Genomic DNA, 17,850 nt, shown 5'->3' with positions numbered 1-17,850 from the left:
AATACTTGTTCTCCCCACTGTATATATATATATATATATATATATAAATAATTGTTGATACACATTTTTTTTTTTATTAGGATTCAATTGAGAAACTCATTTTTGATTTTGACAATTCAAATGTATCAATAATTGTAATTTTATATATACAATGTCATTATTGATATCAATATTTGGAATTATCTATATCAAAAACGGTTTGATATAAAAATGTGATTTGTTTATATCAATAATTACATTTGATTTTTTTTTAATCAATTGTCGAATCCACATATGCTAATATGTTTAGCATATTTACGATTTAAGCCAATCAGCTTCTAGTACCTTGAATGCCAATGAAGAGGGTGGAGAGCGACCGAAACAGTTATTCAATTTGACTACCTACTTCACATTTCTAAGGTGAAAGAAAAATATATATTTTTTAAATAAATATTTAATTGCATACTACCTAGCCCCATTTATACCTGGTTCTAACATGCGTCCATTGTACTGATGTTGGCCACATTCTGATTGTGTACACATTTCTCGACAGGTGTAGACAATCAAAATACATATTGTGATCTGATTGTGATTAGATCTTCCTGACCACCTCCAGAGGTAGTCGAAGACGCATTGTGTATGGATATCCTTGAAGTGTAAACAAATCCAAATGGAGAAAAAGTGTTCTTGTTCCCATGTCCAATGCCAACGCAAAATCTAATATTTGAAAACAGGCTACAAATAGGCCAGTAATAGCATAATTTAAACTACAAATGTGTTGGAGATGCATGCAGAGAAGGACTATGATGGAGTTGCAGCAGAAGAATGCAGTGCATGGCAAGGTATAATGTGTAGTAGGCCTAATTCTCTGCTTCCATCTGGCCACTCTAGTGTAAAGGCCTGATTGGTGGAGTGCTGCAAAGATGGTTGTCCTTCTGGAAGGTTCTCCCATATCCACAGAGGAACTCTGGAGCTCTGTCAGACTGACCATCGGGTTCTTGGTCACCGCCCTGACCAAGGCCCTTCTACTCCGATTGCTCAGTTTGGCCAGGCGGCCAGCTCTTGAAGAATCTTGGTGGTTCCAAACTTCTTCCATTTAAGAATGATGGAGGCCGCTGTGTTCTTGGGGACCTTCCCCAGATCTGTGCCTCGACACAATCCTGTCTCGGAGCTCTACGACAATTCCTTCAACTTCATGGCTTGGTTTAGCAGGACAGTTGACAGGTGTGTGCCTTTCCAAATCATGTCCAATCAATATAATTTACCACAGGTGGACTTCAAGGATGATCAATGGAAACAGCATGCACCTGAGCTCAATTTTGAGTCTCACAGCAAAGGATATTTACTTACTTAACTAAGGTATTTCTGTCTATTATTTGTAATACATTTGCGGCTGCAGGGCGCCCTTATGTAGGCCTGGGACCAATTTATTTATTTTTTAGTTACTCAGTCGGGCTCTCAACTTACTGTTGAGAGTTAAAGTAATAGAATATGCAATGTGTAATTTTGAAATGTATCGACAATGTATCGACAGTCACTCAACTAGCCCATGTCAGCAATATATATATATTTTTTAACATTGTGTGTTAGTCTACTGGCCAGCTATCTAAACTTCTAGTAAGCAGGGTCAATTTACAGACAACAGTGGTGCCCATTGATCATCAGTTATCATATTAAAAACCTCAAACATTTGCCTCCACATATGGCCCGCGGGGATTCCCAAAGGGCATAAGGTGAGGGTAAGTGGACGAGGGTGTGTCTTTTATGACTTTGAAACACAACCTTAGGCTGCATTTCAAACTCAAAAGTCGACAGCCCTCGGCCCTAAACCCTCAAATCAGACGTGTCCACTTCATTTGAGGGCTGAGGGGATAGGGTGTGTCTTTTAAGTGTTTGGAATGCAGCCCTGGAGTTTGGACTGCAGCCATGATTGATCGCACACTCCAGAACAGTAGGTGGCGGCATGCACCTTAAACGTATGTTTGCGGACCGCCATGATATAATAGAAGAAGAATAAGGAAGTAGCTATTTTTTCAGAGGTAAGTAGCCAGTTAGTTAGCTAGAAAACTGACAACTGTAACGTTAGCTACTAAAACATGACAACATGGCACAGATTTCGTTATGGAAAGTCTCTCATGAAAGATCTCATCAACAGCATATCTAACAAATGCCAATGAGATTACGTCTAGTTAGCTAGTAAGTAGCTAGCTGCCTAGTTTTGCTGACATGAATGAAAAGCTAGCTTGTGAAGTTGTCTCTAGCTAGCTGTTCCAACGAAAGAAAATCCAAATAAATGCTTTGTCAGCAAATAACATACAATTATCCATAGCAGACGGATAGTTAGCTAGATAACTAACGTTAGCTTATGTTTGTGTCGCCTGTCGTGTCAGTCAGGTAACACTCATCATGAGAATAAACGAAGATACCTTACTGGAGGGGAAAAGCGTCGTACTGGTGCCTTACAACGCAGATCATGTACCCAGGTAGGAAAAAAACTGTAATTTGTTCAATTGATTGTCCCGCTGTAATTGCTTATTCTAGTCGTGAAATCACGTATTCATTGTGTTTGTTTTGTTGCATCCTATACAAAGATTACGTTCTGTTGTTGCAGAATGTAATAACTAGCAGTAGTTTATTGTATAGGCTTGCACTTATACATTATTTACCTGCATCTGTTTTTCACCATTTACCTTTTATCTACCTGTTTTCCCGTCTGTGTGGTTGCAGCTACTACCCGTGGATCAGCTCTCCTGATGTCTTATCTGTATCTACCTGTCCCTTTCTGCACCCGTGACCTGTGCATGTATCTTATCTACCTCTCCATGTATCTTATCTACCTCTCCATGACAGGTACCACCAGTGGATGGGCTGTCCTGAGCTGCAGCAGCTGACTGCATCTGAGCCGCTGACTCTAGAGCAGGAGTATGACATGCAGAGGAGCTGGAGGGAGGATGATGACAGTGAGCCTTCGTCATACACTCTCACACACACACAAGCTGTGGTATTTTAAGGCGCTCTTTAGGATGGTCTCTACACTTTAACGCCCTTATTGTAGTCACTCTGTCTTGCTCTCTCTCTCATGAATGTTTCATGTAATGTAGGGTCTTGACCCAGTAAAGGGGATTTTAAAATACATTTTTTAGTTTGTTTTGATTCCCAAACTCTGTTTTTCAGAGTGCACCTTCATCATCCTGGATAAACAACGGTGGGCGGACCCTGCCGTACAGGAAGAGCAGTGCATGGTGGGAGATGTCAACATCTTCCTGACGGACCCCAGTGACTCCTCCCTCGCTGAGCTGGAGATCATGATCGCAGGTCACACACACCTATAATAAATGTGTAATAAACATGCTACAACAAGGGTGCACAAGTTCACTTGTTCCTTGTTTGTACTCAGTTTGTCAATTAATATAATTGGTCACATACTCCTGGTTTTGTATCAGTTACACAGCTTTTGCATGTCCTGTGTAGAGCCCAGTTACAGAGGCAAAGGCCTGGGAAAAGAGGTCACACGGATGATGATCTGCTATGGTACGTACAGATATTTCACTATGACATAAATTTAGATTAATATTGAGATGTTAAAACGTTTGGAATTTAGAATCAGGGTTTTGGAACCTTGTGATTGTGCTGCCATAGTAACAGCTGTGCTGTGTTCCGTTGTCAGGGGTGACCAAACTTGGGATCCGGAAGTTTGAGGCAAAGATCGGCCTGGACAACAAAGTCAGCATTGCCATGTTCAAAAGGTTCCACTTCCACGAGGTAAGCAGGGTTTTATATGTGGTGTTAATCACATCCCCACCTAGGGGAAACCTTTATAAACAACTGCAATATGTTGGTCATCCTTACTTTAGTTATTTAAAGAGGGATTATTATAGCTCTGTATATCAGTTCAGTTTCCCCAACTCAATGGCTACGTTGAAAACACTGAAATTGTTCAAGTGTATTTATTGTATATGCAGTCAGAGTACCTCATTTCTCTAGGTCTTTTCCAAAGTATGATACTCTTGTAGCTGTATATTCACCCTAACCCCTAGCCCTTGACTTCTGCCCCCTGCAGCTGTCAGTGAGCGAGGTGTTCCGGGAGGTCACCCTGGGCATGACGGTGGACCAGGCGGTGCGGACCCGGCTGCTGGGGGACATGGCCTTCATGCAGGAGAGAGAGTACAGGAAGGACCGGGACAGCCGGCAGGAAGTGACGTCGTCACACGCCACCCTGTGAACCACTGCTGCTACAGATTCGCTACCCTCCTTCCCGAAGTGTGCGTTCATTCACTCCCCCCTCATTTAGAAAGCATTGGATGGGTGTAATCATGGGTTAGACTAGAGGGACTTTAACACATTTCCTACATCTGTCCATTCCTTTTAAATCCATAGGGGGAAGGGGCAGTGTACAGGTGCACACTTCGAGGAGAAGAAACAGAATTTGGCTTTGGTAGAAGATGCGCTTAGGCACAGATCTAGGATCAGCACCCCATCCCCCAATCTTAACCATTAGGGAGGGAATGTAAGACTGACCCTAGATCAGCGCTTAGGGGCAACTTCCTCCTGTCAGACAAAGGCATTCTGGGTACAGTCGAATACCTGGAATGGAGAGTTTAATTGGGCGAAGGACCCCATGGCCTGTGGCTGCTATAGGCTACCGTTGAACGGAACTTTGTTGTTTATACATGGCCGGGGAAAACTCCAGGCCTCAAATTTAATAACCATAATAAGAGTTAATGGCTACTCGGTGGGTCTAAAAACAATTCCCTGAACTCTATTCACGCTTGCTATCTAGACTCCACAGAGCACAGTAGATTTTCTGATGGTGATACGCCCTGTCAGAAACACAGTTTTCACCCATATAATGGGACAAAGTTATTTGTATTTTGCTTGGATGATAATGTATTGTAGAGCTTGTAGTCAGTCAGTAGTCATCTACCTATTCCAATCGTGTCAAGTGTCTTACGTCTTTTATTTTTACAGAAACTTATATTTGCCGTCCAAGGTTGTTTGTCAGTGTTTTGTAACTCTACAAATGTACTATGTAGATATTAAAATTGCCAAAGTGGTAAGAGGTTTTTCCCCCAATTATATTTATGGGTTTTCCATTGATTCAATCAACTGAGGCATGCCATGATGCTCCATTCTCATGTATACGTCTCTAAACAAAGACCATTCTCAAGCTTATAGCCATTTATTAATGTTGACAGTCCTTGAGCAGAGATGATGCATTACAAAAGAGTGTAGCCAATTTACCCCAGATCTAAGATGCACAGGCGGGGCCTGTCACTATTGCCCAATCCCAAATCAACCCCCACCTTTTACACCAGTGTAGACTTGAAAGGAATAGGACAGGTATAAGCAGTATATAGTTGCTTCATCTTGCCCTCTATTAGGCAAGTGAATTTCCATCATATTGAATGCCAGTACACCTATCCAGATCTACAGTGGCTGGGAGTTGACTTGGGAGTGTGCATGTGTCACAGGGCAAGTCTCCAATCACACCCTATTCCTTTTTAATAGTGCACTATTTTGGACTAGTCACATACTGTAGGGAACTAGGGTGTAAGTGAATTTTGACGCAGACAGCCACTGGTTAAAAACAGAGCGCATACAAAGAGGGGAAACCAGGAGCGACGACAGGACAATTCCATGGGAATTTAAGCTGATCGTCCATTTTTCATTCTCGTCAGTTCATCCTCAGTTTTCTACCGTTTCCACGGGTTCCGTTGCCGTGGGTACGACTCCGAGCGGCTCCAAGAGTTGTGGCACCAGAGAGGACAGTTTCTGCAGCAGCTCTCTGGCTCTGATATCCACTTCCTCCACCAGCTTTCTGACTCTTACATCTACTTCCTGTTCCCGGACCCAGGAGAGGCTGTCATCCACAGCAACATTGATTGGCACACAGACTGCCTCCTCCTTTAGCCCCGTTAGTTGACACACCCCCACGACGCCAGCCAATCCCAGCAGGAGGAGCTTGAACAGCAGGCCAATAAGAGAGCGTCTTCGGGCTTTGGGGGCGGATTCAGCTGCTTTCTTATCTGGAGAGAGAGATGGGAGTAAGTGACGTGTGCTGTGTAGTCAACATGTGAGCTGCACGACTACATTAAGAACAACCTGGAACACTCCCATTGCATACCTGCTGCTATCTGTCCATTCCTCTTTTTCTTCTCCTCTTTTCTCTTATTCTTCTGTTCCTGGATGGCCAAGGCAGCCATGTGAGCGTGGTACTCCTTCCTCTTCCTCTCCTTCTCCTCTGCCTTGTCTCGTTTACGCGACTCCTTCTCTTTCGCCTCCCTCTCTCTCTGCTTCGTCTCTTTCTTCTTCTCCAGTTCTAAAGCGATGGAGGGATGGACGAAAGAAAACAGATTAAGTTACAAATGTCCCAATCAGTTTATATCCCGAACCCAAACTGTAACAAGATTGAAACTCTTAAGCTTTGATGTTCACTTTCTATCATGTTCAATGTACTGAGTGTACAAAATATTAGAAACACCTTCCTAATATTGAGTTGCACCCCCTTTTGCCCGCAGAACAGCCTCAATTCGTCGAGGCATGGACTCTTGAGGTGTCAAGCGTTCCACAGGAATGCTGGCCCATGTTGACTCCAATGCTTGTGTCAAGTTGACTGGATGTCCTTTGAGAGGTGAACCATTCTTGATATACACGAGAAACTATTGAGAGTTTGAAAAACCCAGCAGTGTTGCAGTTCTTGACACACTCAAACTGGTGCGACTGGCACCTACTACCATACCCCGTTCAAAGGCACTTAAATATTTTGTCTTGCCCATTCACCCTCTGAATGGCACGCACACAATATATGTCTCAATTCTCTCAAGGCTTAAAAATCCTTCTTTAACCTGTCTCTTCCCCTTCATCTACACTGAAGTGGATTTAACAGGTGATATCAATAAGAGATCGCTTTCACCTGGTCAGTCCATGTCATGGAAAGAGCAGGTGTTCCTGCCCCGCAGCTTCCATTAACGTTTTTTGTCTCATTCAATGATTACCCAGTGAGGAATAATAATGTTTTTGAACACTATAAGCATGGAAAGCTATATAGTCAGTAATATCAGCTGCTCTGTGCTAACAATGTTAAAACACTATGAAATAACACGAGCGAACCCATAGCCACTAGGGCAGGAAATGGCAGCCTATTCCCTACATAGGGCTCTGGTCAAAAGTAGTGCACTATGCTTTCGTCATAAGTACTGCACAACATAAGGAATTGGGTGTCATTCAGGACACAGACCTAGGTTGACTGACCACTGGCACCTGCATTGTAATACCCACCTTTGTCCTTTAGGAAGCGCCGCTCCCTCTCTTTGTCCACCTCGTCCTGAAGGATCCTCATGTGCTGGAGAACCTACAATCATATTGTAGTCTAAATGATATTGCACCATGCTGGAACCAAATAACCCTAGTCTGTCCCAACATTTCCTTCCTCTCCCATTCTCCCTTAATTTCTAATTTCTTTATCTCTACTTCCCTTCCTACCTCTTATTCTCTCCCTCAGTCCATATTTTCCTCCCTACCTCCCTCTGCTTCTTTTAACAATGAATAAGCTTTATTATCAACTTCCATTGTCCTCCAAGAGTTGTGGAATCTCCTCTACTTCCCTCTGCCTCCCTTCCCACCGCCTCCCTCCCAGTCTTACCCTGGCAGCACATTGTTTACACTGTTTCTCATCCAGACAGTCTCCTGCAGCTTTCGCCAGGTTGATTTCCAGAGGGTTGTCCTTTAGATCCAGCCACTTCAGGTTCTACACACACACACACACAACAACAAAAAATAAGCCTGTTGAGATTGTGTGAATTGTTTTCTGTCTTCAACCTCTGTCCATATGCCACTGTGGTCATGTTGGAGTTTACAGAGTTCAAAGATAGCTGGCTTATCCTTATTGTAGAGTTGACTGTATAGTCTTGTTCATGAAAGTATGACTCATTGTTTTTAAACCTGTTTGTAATGAACTAACAATAGACATTTCTGATTGTTGTAAAACATTATAATTGGTTGATTACAGTTAGCCTTTCCTACTGTTGATGGTCAGATTCAAAGTTTATTCCCAGGGCTTTACTAATGTTTCTGCCAAAAAGTTATCAGTAAATGTGACTATATATTATAGAAGCAGATTACTATACTAATGATGATGTTGTTAATGAATAATAGTGTCGAAAATGCCAGGAGAATAAAGGGACTTTAGGGGTAGCCTAGTGGTTAGAGCGTTGGACTAGGAACCAAAAGGTTGCAAGTTCAAACCCCCGAGCTGACAAGGTACAAATCTGTCGTTCTGCCCCTGAACAGGCAGTTAACCCATTGTTCCTAGGCAGTCATTGAAAATAAGAATTTGTTCTTAACTGACATGCCTGGTTAAATAAAGGTAAAAAAAAATACAAATTTGAAGCTTGAAGCATGGGAACACTATGAGACGTTACCACAATCAAATAAGCAGGTCCTGATGTTTGAGAAAGGTCTATTTTTCCTCTTATTTACATCACCAACTAATTTTGCCAAGTCAGCAGCATTTCCACATACTGGTGATTGCTTTGAATACATTCTCTCTAGTTCTTAGTCCAACTTATTTCCAGCAGAATTGCATCAATGAAAATGGGCCTTATATTGTGCTGTAGTTTGCCTGCTATAACTATTACTCTAGAAGAGCTTGGTGATGATGGGAACTAACTACTACACCCAGGCAGATATGTTTCATTATCTGTGTCTTTCTGTAACATGGCTTACAATGGTGAAACATGCTTCCCCATTAAAAAATGTTATGTTCAGTGATTAGATGCGTTTTAGTATTGTGAGGTCCCTGGCAATTCCCAGCCCTAGTGTGTGTGTGTGTGTTTGTTACCCACCTTGAGCTGGGAGAAGCTGACAGGCAGAATGGTCAGCTTGTTGTTGTACAGGTCCAGGTGTTGCAGGTTGCCAAGGCGACCCAGATCATCAGGTAGAACGGTCATGAGGTTCTTACTAAGGTCCACCTTGACCAAGTGACTCAGGCTGCAGAACTCCAGCTGGAGACACACACACATACTATTATGTACAGTGTAATAATCATCTCTCCACTCCTATTGCAATGATCCACTGACAGGAGACAGTGGAATGTCTGCACAATTTCAACACTCAAGGTACTGTACACTACTTCTGCTACCCCCTACGCGTCTTCTCTCCTGCTCTACCCACATCTCTCCTCCTTTACTTCATTATAGTACAACTCCTTGACCATCCAGCTGGGTTGGCTACTATACATTAGTCAGTGACATTAGCCAGTTGTCTTCAGGCGGGAGCAACAGGGTGAGCAGGCTTTAGTTCCAGCCCAGCACTAACACAACTGACCGAACTGAAGGCTGTGGTGACAAGCATTTGGCTTTGGAGCTGGGTTCATTCTTGCCTAATAAATCAGACTGCAGTTTCCATCCAATTGGCGACAGATTTTCATGCAAATATTCTAAAATCTGCATAAAGTAAATATGCACGTTTTCTCACCAAACTGACTTGTTGCGGATAAAAAGCAGTGTGTGATGACGTAGTGCACATAAAATATACTTTAAATCATTTACATTTTCATGTACCAAATAAAAAGTTAAATGTGTTTCCAACTCTACCGATAATTTTGTCACAAACTGTTGCGTTAAATAGCAAATGTGCCCACTCTGGTCTTGGAAAGTGTGCATAGCCCACAGCTCGCAGATACAGTGCTGGTAGGCTAGCCTACAAAATGAGATTCAAATGGATAAGAGATTATTTTTACTTGTCAAACGGCTGCCAAAGATAGATCGATCATGTCACCTGAATAAGACCCTCAATATTTATTGGAAAGGAGCAACAAACTCATCACCGTGCACTTTCACCATCCTGTGAAGTTGATCATCACATATTTTATCTGAAGCCTAATAAACTGCATGCTTTGTACTGGGAGGACCACACAAATGTCATCGCGTGACTTCAAGTTTGCTTCTATATGATGGTTATTATATCAATATTTGGGCATTAAGGGGTTTCCACCACCCTTTCTCGCATACATTGTTTTTTCTATGTAAATGTGTCTGGCTATGCTGTACACAATGGAAAGAATCACCACCTTTGGGACTAGGTTAACTCAAGGTTACTCACAGGCAGGGAGGTGATATTGTTGCAGGACAGGTCCAGGACTGTGACTTTAGGGAAGGCAGCCTGAAAACACACATGTGTATGACAACATGACTATTCCATACTAGTTGCGCCTTGTGGAAGGAGGACAGGCTCATTGTAATGGATGGAATGGAATAAATGGAACGGTATCAAACACATGGAAACCACACGTTTGACTCCATTCCATTTGTCATATTCCAGCCATTATAATGAGCCTGTCCTCCTGTAGCTCATTCCACCAGCTTCCACTGTTGCTTACAATATATGGCTTTATAAAGGTAATGTGTGTGTCGTTGTGGGCCTACTAGTTCTTTAACAGGAACTTCAGTGAGGTTACAGAGACTCAGATCCATCTCGTTGCCATCGATTTTGTCCTTCAGATTCAACACCTTGTTCTTACTCATCCTGAGTTTTGGCTGGGGGAGAATACACACGATTTTGTAAACAGAAACTTTCATAGCTAATAGACTAGCTAACTGACATGGTGATTATGGTTTGCTAGCTGCTGTAGCCCACCTAGCCAACAAGCTATTTAACGTAAACTACGTTGTTGCAATGTTATTATTTTACTGTCGTTGTAATCACTTCTTAGCTAAACTGAGTAACGTTAGTTAGCTGCAAATTGACTTTCTTTTGTTGGTCGCTACAGTGACACCACAGCAAAGTAACCTTTTCTTGGTAACGTTAGTCAAAGTACTCACATGTTTCACTGCGATATCACAACCGTTTAAGCGTCTCAGACCTTCTATTCCTACTAATAAATACTACACGAATCTCTACTTTAAAGACAGTTGGCAAAATATTCGTACAGTGCGATTAAATCGCTGACAAATATCATTTGTGTGGCGTTAGTTGTTACAATGAAAATTCCACGTCATTGATTGAACTCGCAGTCCAGTTGGCGGTGGGGCAATGACGTGACATTTCAGAGCATTATCGCCACCTACAGCTTTGGAGGAGCAACTGGCAAGTTTCTCACACGAACACACACACAGGAAGTTTTTTATTTATTTTTATGTTTAGCATAGTCTACAATACAATTATTTAGTTGAAAAATGACATGAAAAGCACACAGTTTATTATAACCAGGAACAAAGTTGTTTTCTATAGTGCTTGAAAGGGAAATACCTTGTCCGTTGTACAACTGAATGCCTTTAACTGAAATATGTCTTCCGCATTTAACCCAATCCCTCTGAATCAGAGAGGTGCAGCGGGCTGCCTTAATCGACATCCACATCTTTGGCCTCCAGGGAACAGTGGGTTAACTGCCTTGCTCGGGGCAGAATGGCAGATTTTTACCTTGTCAGCTAGGGGATTCAATCCAGCAACCTTTTGGTTACTGGCCTGGTGCTCTAACCACTAGGCAGGTACATTGATATTTTCTTAATTTGTATTTATTTAGCCAGGATAGTCCACTCAGTAACAATTGTTTTCCAGGGAGTCTTGGGTTCCAGAGAATCAATTAAAACACACCATACACAGAAGCATATACAGCACAGGAGGTTTGGGCACCTTAATTGGGGAGGACGGGCTTGTGGTAATGGCTGGAGTGGCAATTAGTGGAATGATATCAAAAACATACCATTTGCCATTCCATGGATGGGTGGAGACTCCCACCTGAACAGATCTGACGTATTCAGGCAGTTTGTGCTGTGTCGCCTTGAAAACAGTCACTAGGCTGTTGTAATGGATCCTGTCCGTCAGTGGTTGGATTACATATTTTTGCAGAAGAACCTCTGTTTATATGTTTTCCTTCCATGAATGCCCAGTCTTGATACGAGCGGCCCTGTTGATGATACGCTGTAGCTGGTTAAAACCTGTCTCATTGCATTGACGTAGGCAGGGACGCCATACTGTGGTACAGTCACAAGAGATTGGTGGCACCTTAATTGTGGAGAACGGGCTCGTGGTAATGACTGGAGCAAAGTAGGTGGTAACAAATACAACAAACATTCCTGGTGTTTGATGCCATTCCATTTGCTCCGTTCTGTTCATTATTGTCAGCTGTTCTCCCCTCAGCAGCCTCCTGTGAGCAGAGTAGTCCAGGTGAGTTGTTATCATGCTGTGGTAGATTGTCAGGATGTCCTTGGAGATGAACAATACACACACTGATAATACATGCAGTTATTGACATCCAAAATTAGCTATAGGGTCACCTATCTCTAACCCCAGGTAAGAAAAGTTTGGAAGGTGATCCAGAACAAAAACAGCTCCTGTCAGCTATACAGCACAGTTCGGTTATCCACATCTATGTGATGCATTATGGGATTATTATGGGCTCCTGAGTGGCTCAGTGGTCTAAGGCACTGCATCTCAGTGCAAGAGGCATTACTGCAGTTCTTGGTTCAAATCCAGGCTGCATCACATCTGGCTGTGATTGGGAGTCCAATTGCCCCAGCTTTGTACGGGGTAGGCCGTCATTGTCAATAAGAATTTGTTCTTAACTGACTTTCATTGTTAAAATAAGTTAGGAGGAATAATGAACAGTCATGAATGCACTTAACATGATCTATAGAAGTAGTAGACATAGAGTACGTGTGTTACTAAGTTAATTGAGGAGAGGAAAAGTGGAAAAAAAACTGTGCTTGTATGAAATGAGGCTCTCCTTGTCCACAGAGGCGGTCTTACCGTTACGCAACCTAGGGAATCGCCTGGTGCCTCACCTCATCAGGGGGTCTCATGAACTTGGCATCATTTTGTTAATTTTTGTTGTCTTGCCTTTCTCCTCTGCTGAAGGTCCTCCTCCACTCGTGAGTAACCTCTGATGTACACCATTAGCGGTTGTGACAAATGGAGTGGTTTCTGTTTTCTTCCTCCGAATTTAGCTCTAGCTTTTGAACGATTGATGCAATTACTTAATATTAATTACCCCATTCCTGAAAGCAAAGACTCTCAGGAACACGTACATGTCTTCTATTTCCCTCACATGGCCACAAGACACATTAGAAGGGATTGTGACAAAACCGCAATTGAAAACAATGCAGATATGTTTTTCTACACACACAATTATTACCTAAATGTTTTGCCAAACTTTTCAATACCTTTCTGATGCATTTCACTCACTTTTTGATGCAAATACAAAAACAATCCTGTAAAAAGTAATTGTACATATTTTCTTATTAGCCTTATGAACATATACACTGGGTTGCAGTTTGTATCTGTGCTAGAATGGTTAAAAAGGCCATAAAATGAGTATTGGCCCAGAACTTCAATATCAGTGCATCCCTAACTTGCATCCCTAAAAAAAACAGATAGAAAGAATGTAGAAATGATAATGGACCTATATATTTAAGCAATTGTCACGTTCGTCATATTGATGAGACCAAGGCACAGTGTGATAAGCATACATTCTTCTTTTAATGAAGGAAACGAACACTGAACAAAACTAACAAAACAACAAAACGAACGTGAAGCTATGAGACACGAGTGCTGACAGGCAACTTACACATAGACAATACAAAAACTAAACCAACCACCCTTGTCACACCCTGACCTAACCAAAATAATAAAGAAAACAAAGATAACTAAGGTCAGGGCATGACAGCAATAAGGCACAAGGGGGTGTGGTATATGACCAATAAACCCCGGCTAAGGGCTGTTCTTAGCCCCGACGTCCCCACAGTGACCGTATGTACATATCCCAATCAGAAGCCATGCATTACAGGCAACATCCACATTGAGCTAAAGGCTAGAGCTGCCACTTTCAAGGAGCGGGACTAATCCAGTGACTCGAGCCTACCAGATGAGCTAAATGCTTTTTATGCTCGCTTCAAGGGAAGCAACACTGAAGCATGCACGAGAACACCAGCTGTTCTGGATGACTGTGTGATAACGCTCTCGGTAGCCGATGTGAGCAAGACCTTTAAACAGGTCAGCATTCACAAAGCCACGGGGCCAGATGGATTACCAGGACGTGTACTCAAAGCATGCGTGGACCAACTGGCAAGTGTCTTCACTGACATTTTCAACCTCTCCCTGACTGAGTCTGTAATATCTACATGTTTCAAGCAGACCACCATAGTCCCTGTGCCCACAGAAGCGGAAGGTAACCGGCCTAAATGATTTCCGCCCCGTAGCACTCACGTCGGTAGCCATGAAGTGCTTTGAAAGGCTGGTTATGGCTCACATCAACAGCATCCTCCTGGATACCCTAGACCCACTCCAATTCGCATAGCGCCCCAACAGATCCACAGATGACACAATCTCAAATGCACTCCACACTGCCCTTTCCCACCTGGACAAAAGGAACACCTATGTGAGAATGCTGTTCATTGGCTACAACTCAGCGTTCAACACCATAGTGCCCACGAAGCTCATCACAAAGCTAATGACCCTGAGACTAAACACCTCCCTCTGCAACTGGATCCTGGACTACCTGACGGGCCACCCCCAGCTGGTAAGGGTAGGCAACAACACGTCTGCCACGCTGACCCTCAACACTGGGGCCCCTCAGGGATATGTACTTAGTCCCTTCCTGTACTCCCTGTTCACCCACGACTGCAGGGCCAAACACGACTCCAACACCATCATTAAGTTTGCTGACGACACAACAGTGGCCTGATCACTGACAACAATTAGACAGCCTAAAGGGAGGAGGTCAGAGAACTGGCAGTGTGGTGCCAGGACAACAACCTCTCCCTCAATGTGAGCAAGACAAAGGAGCTGGAAAAGGTGGGCCAAACAGGCCTCCATTAACATCAACGGGGCTGTAGTGGAGAGAGTCGAGAGTTTCAAGTTCCTTGGTGTCCACATCACCAACAAGCGATCATGGTCCAAACACACCAAGACAGTCGTGAAGAGGGCATGACAAAAACTTTTCCCCTTCAGGAGACTGAAAAGATCTGGCATGGGTCCCCAGATCCTCAATAGTTCTACAGCTGCACGATCGAGAGCATCCTGACCAGTTGCATCACCACCTGGTATGGCAACTGCTCGGCATCTGTACTTACATCTGTAAGGCGCTACAGAGGGTAGTGTGTACGGCCCAGCTTCCTGCCATCCAGGACCTATATAATAGGCGGTGTCAGAGGAAAGCCCATAAAATTGTCAGAGACTCCAGTCACCCAAGTCATAAGACTGTTTTCTCTGCTACCACATGGCAAGCAGTACCGGAGCGCCAAGTCTAGGACCAAAAGGCTCCTTAACAGCTTCTACCCCCAAGCCATAAGACTGCTGAACAATTAATCAAATGGCCACTGGACTATTACATTGACCCCCCCTCCATTTGTTTTATACACTGCTGCTACTCACTGTTTTATTATCTACGCATAGTCACTTCACCCCTACCTACTACATTAATAAATTACCTAAACTAACCTGTACCACCGCACACTGACTCAGTACTGGTTCCCCCTGTATATAGCTTTGTTATTGTAATGTTATTGTGTTACTTTTATTATTTTTGTATCATTTAAAAAAACTACATTTTTTGATGTTTTGATATAGTTTTATATAGTTTACTTGGTAAATATTTTCTTAACTCTTCTTGAACTGCATTGTTGGGTAAGGGCTTGTAAGTGAGCATTAGGTAAGGTCTACACTTGTTGTATTCGGCGCATGTGACAAAGTTTGATTTGATGTGAAAGTGTGTCAAATAAGTTGAAAGCACTGTTTGTGGCTGTACCTAACCTTGACAACAGACAAAGAGCTGTGAATGGATCAACGGTCCACCAATCAGGGCCTTGATGGGCTTGGCAACAGTAACAAAGGGTGATGTGTTCAGGTTGGAATGTTCTTGCAATGTCACATGAAAGGTGTCTAGAACATAAATATCTTTATTCTGAGAACATGGCAACCATGTTCTGTTACGTTTGTTGTGATGTCGTTGGAATATTCTCCTTACTCTCATAAAACTGGACACATGAATGTTTTTGCAATGTCCCATTAAACATATCTAGAACATTAATATTGAATGTTCTCCTAACTCCAATGACAAAACATGCTAAATGGGTTCTCAGGAGGTTTTTGCTAACATACATAGAATGTTCTTCTAACTAACAGAAAATTGGACACTCAAACATCAGGGGAACATTACAAAAAAAATTCTCTCTCCCTAGAATTGTTAGTTGGGCCAAAACTAAAATCTTGCTTATGTAGTCTGTCCACAAGAGATTAGATTTCTACTAATAGGACTTGGTGCTTCCAATGGCAATGTCCGCGATAGGAATGTCAGGAGCCCCTAGTGGATTTGACAGTTCCAACGCAGTTACACCTCCGACACCACCCTAACAAAATACATTATACAGTGCCTTGCGAAAGTATTCGGCCCTCTTGAACTTTGCGACCTTTTGCCACATTTCAGGCTTCAAACATAAAGATATAAAACTGTATTTTTTTGTGAAGAATCAACAACAAGTGGGACACAATCATGAAGTGGAACGACATTTATTGGATATTTCAAACTTTTTTAACAAATCAAAAACTGAAAAATTGGGCGTGCAAAATTATTCAGCCCCTTTACTTTCAGTGCAGCAAACTCTCTCCAGAAGTATTGTATTTCATATACCTTTGACTATTGGATGTTCTTATAGGCACTTTAGTATTGCCAGTGTAACAGTATAGCTTCCATCCCTATCCTCGCCCCTACCTGGGCTCGAACCAGGAACACATTGACAACAGCCACCCTCGAAGCAGCGTTACCCATGCAGAGCAATAACTACTACTACTACGAGTGACGTTTGAAACGCTATTTGCGCTCACCCCGCTAACTAGCTAGCCATTTCACATCGTTGACACCAGCCTAATCTCGGGAGTTGACAGGCTTGAAGCATTGCGAAGAGCTGCTGGCAAAATGCACTAAAGTGCTGTTTGAATGAATTCTTACGAGCCTGCTGCTACTTACCATCGCTCAGTCAGACTGCTCTATCAAATCATAGACTTAATCATAACATAACACACATAAATACGAGCTTTAGGTCATTAATATGGTAGAATCCGGAAACTATCATTTCGAAAACAAAACGTTTATTCTTTCAGTGAAATACGGAGCCGTTCCGTATTTCATCTAACGGATGGCATCCCTAAGTCTAATTATTCCTGTTACATTGCCCAACCTTCAATGTTATGTCATAATTACGTAAAATTCTGGCAAATTAGTTCGCAATGAGCCAGACGGCCCAAACTGTTGCATATACACTGACTCTGCGTGCAATGAACGCAAGAGAAGTGACACAATTTCACCTGGTTAATATTGCCTGGATTTCTTTTAGCTAAATATGCAGGTCTAAAAATATATACTTCTGTGTGTTGATTTTGAAAAAGGCATTGATGTTTATGGTTAGGTACACATTGGAGCATTGACAGTCCTTTTTCGCGAATGAGCACCGCATCGATTATATGCAACGCAGGACACGCTAGATAAACTAGTAATATCATCAACCATGTATAGTAGTGAGTAGTGATTATAACTAGTGATTATGATTGATTGATTGATAGTTTTTTATAAGATAAGTTTAATGCCAGCTAGCAACTTACCTTGGCTTCTTACTGCATTCGTTCGCCTTAGCAATCTCACTAGGATAAAGACCTCCTCCATTCCTGCCATTATTGAAAGAGATCGTGATACCTCACATCTCAAAATAGGGCTACTTAATGTTAGATCCCTTACTTCAAAGGCAGTTATAGTCAATGAACTAATCACTGATCATAATCTTGATGTGATTGGCCTGACTGAAACATGGCTTAAGCCTGATGAATTTACTGTGTTAAATGAGGCCTCACCTCCTGGTTACACTAGTGAACATATCCCCCGTG

The 17,850-nt window shown here is 42.5% G+C and overlaps 2 protein-coding genes across 4 annotated transcripts; one reads left to right on the top strand and one right to left on the bottom strand.

The window, feature by feature from the left end:
- Nucleotides 1-1,953: 1,953 nt before the first annotated feature.
- nat9 (N-acetyltransferase 9 (GCN5-related, putative)) lies at nt 1,954-5,043 on the top strand. 3 transcript variants are annotated; one of them, XM_021581023.2, is made up of 7 exons: nt 1,954-2,018; nt 2,370-2,462; nt 2,830-2,939; nt 3,154-3,294; nt 3,451-3,510; nt 3,647-3,741; nt 4,040-4,569. In XM_021581023.2, exons 2-7 carry the CDS (start codon nt 2,386-2,388, stop codon nt 4,199-4,201), a joined length of 645 nt encoding a protein of 214 aa, XP_021436698.1. In that variant the 5' UTR covers nt 1,954-2,018; nt 2,370-2,385; the 3' UTR covers nt 4,202-4,569. The 3 variants fall into 3 exon arrangements, with proteins under 3 accessions (XP_021436698.1, XP_021436697.1, XP_036816346.1); XM_021581022.2 differs by lacking the exon at nt 1,954-2,018 and adding an exon at nt 2,030-2,175 and having other exon boundaries at nt 4,040-5,043; XM_036960451.1 differs by lacking the exon at nt 1,954-2,018 and adding an exon at nt 2,059-2,175 and having other exon boundaries at nt 2,374-2,462.
- Nucleotides 5,044-5,144: 101 nt separating this feature from the next.
- On the bottom strand, nt 5,145-11,048 carry lrrc59 (leucine rich repeat containing 59). Its single transcript, XM_021581021.2, has 8 exons — nt 10,800-11,048; nt 10,404-10,514; nt 10,081-10,140; nt 8,823-8,981; nt 7,622-7,726; nt 7,258-7,330; nt 6,104-6,298; nt 5,145-6,005 (listed from the first exon to the last, which is right to left on the bottom strand). Exons 2-8 carry the CDS (start codon nt 10,500-10,502, stop codon nt 5,665-5,667), a joined length of 1,032 nt encoding a protein of 343 aa, XP_021436696.2. The 5' UTR covers nt 10,503-10,514; nt 10,800-11,048; the 3' UTR covers nt 5,145-5,664.
- Between the last annotated feature and the right edge of the window lie 6,802 nt (nt 11,049-17,850).

Source organism: Oncorhynchus mykiss, chromosome 23, assembly GCF_013265735.2.
Source record: "Oncorhynchus mykiss isolate Arlee chromosome 23, USDA_OmykA_1.1, whole genome shotgun sequence".
Lineage (NCBI taxonomy): Eukaryota > Metazoa > Chordata > Actinopteri > Salmoniformes > Salmonidae > Oncorhynchus > Oncorhynchus mykiss.
This window is presented reverse-complemented; position numbering and strand designations above follow the sequence as displayed.

Coding starts and splice junctions, on each gene's coding strand:
- nat9 (XM_021581022.2), top strand. CDS start 2,147: ATGCCAATGAGATTACGTCTAGTTAGCTA. Junction 2,463..2,829: donor AACGCAGATCATGTACCCAG/GTAGGAAAAAAA, acceptor TCTCCATGACAG/GTACCACCAGTGGATGGGCT. Junction 3,511..3,646: donor ACGGATGATGATCTGCTATG/GTACGTACAGAT, acceptor TTCCGTTGTCAG/GGGTGACCAAACTTGGGATC.
- lrrc59 (XM_021581021.2), bottom strand. CDS start 10,502: ATGAGTAAGAACAAGGTGTTGAATCTGAAGGACAAAATCGATGGCAAC. Junction 7,331..7,621: donor GTAAACAATGTGCTGCCAGG/GTAAGACTGGGA, acceptor ATATGATTGTAG/GTTCTCCAGCACATGAGGAT. Junction 6,006..6,103: donor GAATGGACAGATAGCAGCAG/GTATGCAATGGG, acceptor CTCTCTCTCCAG/ATAAGAAAGCAGCTGAATCC.